The 5,000-nt window shown below is 39.9% G+C and overlaps 1 protein-coding gene across 1 annotated transcript in view; it reads right to left on the bottom strand.

Annotated features, from left to right (window-relative positions):
* The window catches only part of cacna1hb (calcium channel, voltage-dependent, T type, alpha 1H subunit b), a 73,446-nt gene that overhangs the window by 10,579 nt on the left and 57,867 nt on the right, over positions 1–5,000 (bottom strand). The window contains exons 18-21 of the mRNA XM_035535094.1: positions 4,997–5,000; positions 4,593–4,661; positions 4,205–4,389; positions 403–529 (exon numbers count right to left, since the gene is read on the bottom strand). The exon at positions 4,997–5,000 is cut by the window's right edge and continues 120 nt beyond it. Coding sequence (XP_035390987.1) covers positions 403–529; positions 4,205–4,389; positions 4,593–4,661; positions 4,997–5,000 — 385 coding nt within the window. The remainder of the gene's footprint in view (positions 1–402; positions 530–4,204; positions 4,390–4,592; positions 4,662–4,996) is intronic.

Raw genomic sequence — 5,000 nt, 5'->3', positions numbered from 1 at the left:
TAACTACTCCATATTATCCTAGCCAACTAAAGATCTGTAATAAATCCATATACTCCCAGTAAAGTTCAAGTGAGCACAGGAAATCATTATTTGCTGCTTGTTATTTCAGACCTCTATATGAACTTCTGCATTTAAACTGGGGTTGAACAAAACATTTTTAATTTTTGGCATGATAGTTATGCTTCAGGTAATGTTTGAGTACCATAATGTAGCTGTAACTATATTCTAGGTAGCACTGTGTTACAAATGAGGAATAAAGAAATTACACATGGCTAGTACCCAAATAACCACTGTAAAACATTTAGAACATTTTATTAATGATTGAGTACATTAAACAGCTCTTTTATATATATATATATTAATAAGTTCTAACATATGGCACAAGTGTCTGTGTACTTTTACCTGGACTCCCAGTATACCAAACACAATGAAGAAAGCACAGCAGATCAGTACAATATTTCCTATTGGTCTCAAAGATGTTATCAGTGTTTCAACCACCAGCTTTAGTCCTGGAGCCCTGCTTATGACTCTGAACACACACACGCACACGCACACACACACACACACACACACACACACACACACACACACACACACACACACACACACACACACACAAAGACCACATTTCAGTGACTCCATCAGACCCATGTAGTGACTCCTCATAGAGTGGTATAAAACACCCTCTGCTGCCCCTTTGCTGCCATCTACAATAAGTGCCATTTCAGAACCATGGACAGCACATCTTACTCCGATATCGTTAAACTGAAAAAGAAGTGGAAAAAATGCATCATTACTTAAATTAGATTAGGCACTACAGACAGTTATTAATATTAATATTATTATTATTATTATTATTATTATTATTATTATTATTATTATTAATAATAATAATAATAATAATTTATTTAATCAGAAAATTAAGCACATTCGAGATAACATTAAGAGTATTAACGTGACATCGGGCAGCTACTTAGAGATTAGAACAACCAATCCAAAACAGACTCTAGAATTCTTTACACCTATCCAAGAGCCAGAACTTACATCTCTGATCTTGTACTCAAAATCCTCCACTGGCTTACTAGAGTCACTGCCCACACACTTTCTTAAGGTAATCCTACCTGAAGTAATTGAACCTTTACTAAATTTAATAAACTCCTCCTTGAACCTTGGCTTTGTTCCTTAATCTTTCAAATTAGCAGTAATCAGACAATTTATCAAAAAATCTAACCTTGACTCATGTCAGCTGTCAAACTACAGGCCAATCTCAAACCTTCCATTTATTTCCAAGGTCCTAGTAAAAGCTGTAGCTCAGCAGCTACAGTCTTGGTTCCTCTCAAGGCTTCTTCCTCATGCTCTAGGGAGCTTTTTCTTGTCACTGTCGCACTTGGGTTGCTCACTGGGGGCTTTGACTTGGACATTTGTAAAGCTGTTTTGTTTTGACATCTGCTGTAAACAGTGCTATATAAATAAATGTTATTTTATTTGATTATTATTATTATTATTATTATTATTAATAATAAATTTCTAGTTGTGCACACTATACATACATTGTAAATGCTATACAATATATACAAAAATTTCCCACTTGCCCTGCGCAGTCTTATCTTAGTGTTAGTCTTATCTGCATTTTATCTTAGCTGTTCTCAGGACTGCACTCTTCTGTACGTAAATATCGGATGTTGTTCCTGGGATCTACTGGAGCCATTCTCCCAGTTTGGGGGTCACAGCTCCACTGTTGCTTTCGGCTTCCACATCTTTTCTTGCATCTCACTGTTATGTGCTGGATTGTCTCAGGGGCATCTTTGCACAGCCTGCATCTGGGGTCCTACCTGGTGCGGTAGATCCCAGCCTCTATTAATCTATATTGGAGTGAAACCCTCCCTGCCAGAGATGGAAGCCAGTGACATCCATAACCACGCTTGGTGATGATTTCACTGAGATGCTTCAGGCCTATGCAGAACAGCAGCTGGGGACAGGGCATATCCTTGGCTGTTAATGGTGACTCATAATATTGGCCTGAAGTTGGCCTCTAGGCATGTCTGCAACAGCTTCACTGTGTTCTTGATGAAGGCACTTAGAGTCCTGTTGATGTTACACAGCATTAAGCATTCCAGGATCCATGTGTGGGGCACTGAATCATATGCTTTCTTGTAGTCATTCCAAGCTGTGCACAGGTTGATCTGCCTGGTCTTACAGTCTCAAGTCATTGTTTTATCCACCAGTAGCTGGTGCTTGCCTCCTCTGGTGTTCATGCCAATGTCTTTATGGGCCTTGCTCATGTTTTGAGTCATGTACTAAGCATTGAGCAACCTCCCTGAACTCATCTTAGCCACAATGATGCCTGACAGGATCTTCCATGTTGCGCAGAGGCAGGTTATCAGCTGGTATTTGATGGAACTACCCCTTTCTGTGGTTCCTTCAGGATCAGGACTGTCCAGACTTCAGTTACTAGATCCTTTCAGAGATGTTTCTGTGGTCTCCTCTCAGGTTCAATAACTACAGTGCATTGTTGTTTCTTCTCCCATATGCTTTTCCGTTATTGTTCGGTCTCCAACTTTGGAGAGTTTGTTCTCATGCTGTTATCTGGCACTTTAGATGGCTCATGGGAGAACATCGTATTTATTCTCCTGGCTTCTGCTTCTCATGTGTACCTCTTCAGGTGGGCAACCAGAGCTGTTGATCTTTGATGGTCAGTCTCGAAGGCCTCAGGTATGGACAGCTTGTTTTATTTCTCAGCTAATTTCATCATGCTTTTCTGCACTTCTGATAGCTGGCTGACTTCTCTCTATATTGCCCTTATCTTGGCCTCAAACCTCCTTCTGCATCTAGGATCCTGCTCTTTGATGATGTTCATCTTGTAGCCAAGTATCTCAAATATTACTGTTGCTGTGGTGTATATGAGTTTGTTGTTTCAGTGGTGGTCACAGTAGTGATCATCTGTAGTGCTGCATTCACATCTTCCAGCAGCCTTTTAGGTTCATCACTTGGTCTTGGTCTGGTATGAGTGATGCCCAGCTTAACCATGATCTTCAATCTCAGATCAGCAGAATATATAGATATTCACATAGTACAAATTCATATTTAAGAAACTAAATCTTTAAAGGTGTCATAGAAAGGAAAACTCTATTTACTTTGGCATAACTGAATAAGGAGAGTTTGGTACATGTAACTAGCATACCATGAATCTCAAAATCTGTTGTCACCTCCTTCAAATGTAAAATCTGCATAATCAAAACAGGGACATAAAAAGCTGATTCCAATTCCAAAATTTACACTGCTAAAATGTGCATACACCAGACTATGTTCAACCCAAAGCATAGCCGAAACTCTTCTGCAGGTAACTATTATGAAGAACAAAATGACAACAGCACAACACACATGGTTAACAGGATCCCATACAAAATGTTAGTTTGCTCTGCACATTTCATTCAGACAGATTCTCAAACGTTCAGCATTTGACACTCAAAAGAGGGCTTCCAACTTTATTGGCACCCCAAGCCCAACTGCAACCTGTAAGAAGCTACAAACCTATGCTAGCTATGTGATTTTATTTGCTTTTTGTCAGATGAAGCGGGATCATCTGATGTATAAATCTGTCAGGTAAATCTCTCATTTATAATTCAACAATACATAACTCAGAAGCTAGCTAGTCAACTAGCAAATTAGTTTAGTTGCTTAGAGATAGCTAATCTAGGCATATAGCTAGCTAGCAAACCTTCTAGTTATCATTAGCTTCTGCACTGAAGTGAAAATTACTGTCATTTGATAAGACTGGTCAGTCGGTTTTGTTTGACAACTGAAATATCCTCTGATGCAGGCTCAAACATATACAGTGGCATGACTAAACATTTGTTCACCTCTCAGTTAGCTAGCGATTGATTTTGATCTGCTAATCCTGTGTGAGCATGGTGCCTTGCTGTAAACCAACCTATCAGAGCAGAGTTCATCAATTATTTAAAAGCCCACCAAAAAAGGATTGTAAATTAAAGAAAATAGCTCATTTAATTCCAGTACCAAATCAGAGTTGTAAATTAGTGTGTTTAACTGTATCTGGGTATTTTTCGCCCTGACAAAAGTCCCATGTCTTCTATATAGACATCGGAGGACAATTTAAAAATACTGATTAAATGCTTAGGGCACCTTTAAAGCACATTGCTCAAACAGAGTCTTTAATGACAAATTTGAACCCCCCCCCAATCACCTGAGCGGTCTCAGGGTTCTCAGGAGTCGCAGCACACGTAGGATACCCAGGATGCGGTTGCCGCCGGATGAGGCCAGTGATACCAGGATGTCCACCACAGACACGAAAACGAGCAGGCCGTCCAGCACATTCCAGCTGCTCTGCAGGTATGAGCCGGGCCCTGCATACAGCCCCATGGCCACCACCTGCCCACACACACCCACACATGCTCTGTCATGTATAATACAATATAATAGAAATATAACACCACACAAATAAGTGCATATTACATACAACAACAAAGAATGACACTGGCACCCACAAGGTTAAAATAGGGATGTCAGATGCAATTGAGCGTGTGTGTGTGTGTGTGTGTGTGTGTGTGTGCACGCGCATCTCTACTGTCTACCTTAACAGTCATCTCAGCTATAAAGATCACAGTGAAGATGTAGTTAGACACACTGAGGAACACACGCTCCTATAAACAAGGGAGAAGATCATTTGCAAGATAAATTGACAGGACACTTCATACAGCGATGCAATATTCAACATAAAAACAGGAATTTCTGAGCAGGTGAAAGATGGGCGGATGGAGCAATGCCATTAAATTGGAACAAAAGAATATTTACAATTGTTCCAGCTTTGAATGAGACTGATGGGAGGGAGCTGTAGTCTCACAGGAGCAGGAAGGTTAAGGGTAGTTTGGTACCGTGGTACAAATGACTATTGCATTATCAAAAAATGTTGCAAATTAAATGAAGTGAAGTAAGGGCATGGAATGAAGTGAAGTAAGGGCATGGAAATTTAATTCACCATG

The sequence above is a fragment of the Electrophorus electricus genome, chromosome 16, assembly GCF_013358815.1.
Source record: "Electrophorus electricus isolate fEleEle1 chromosome 16, fEleEle1.pri, whole genome shotgun sequence".
In the NCBI taxonomy this organism is placed as follows: Eukaryota; Metazoa; Chordata; class Actinopteri; order Gymnotiformes; family Gymnotidae; genus Electrophorus; species Electrophorus electricus.
The sequence above is the reverse complement of the archived record's forward strand: the minus strand, read 5'-3'. Positions and strand labels throughout refer to the sequence as shown.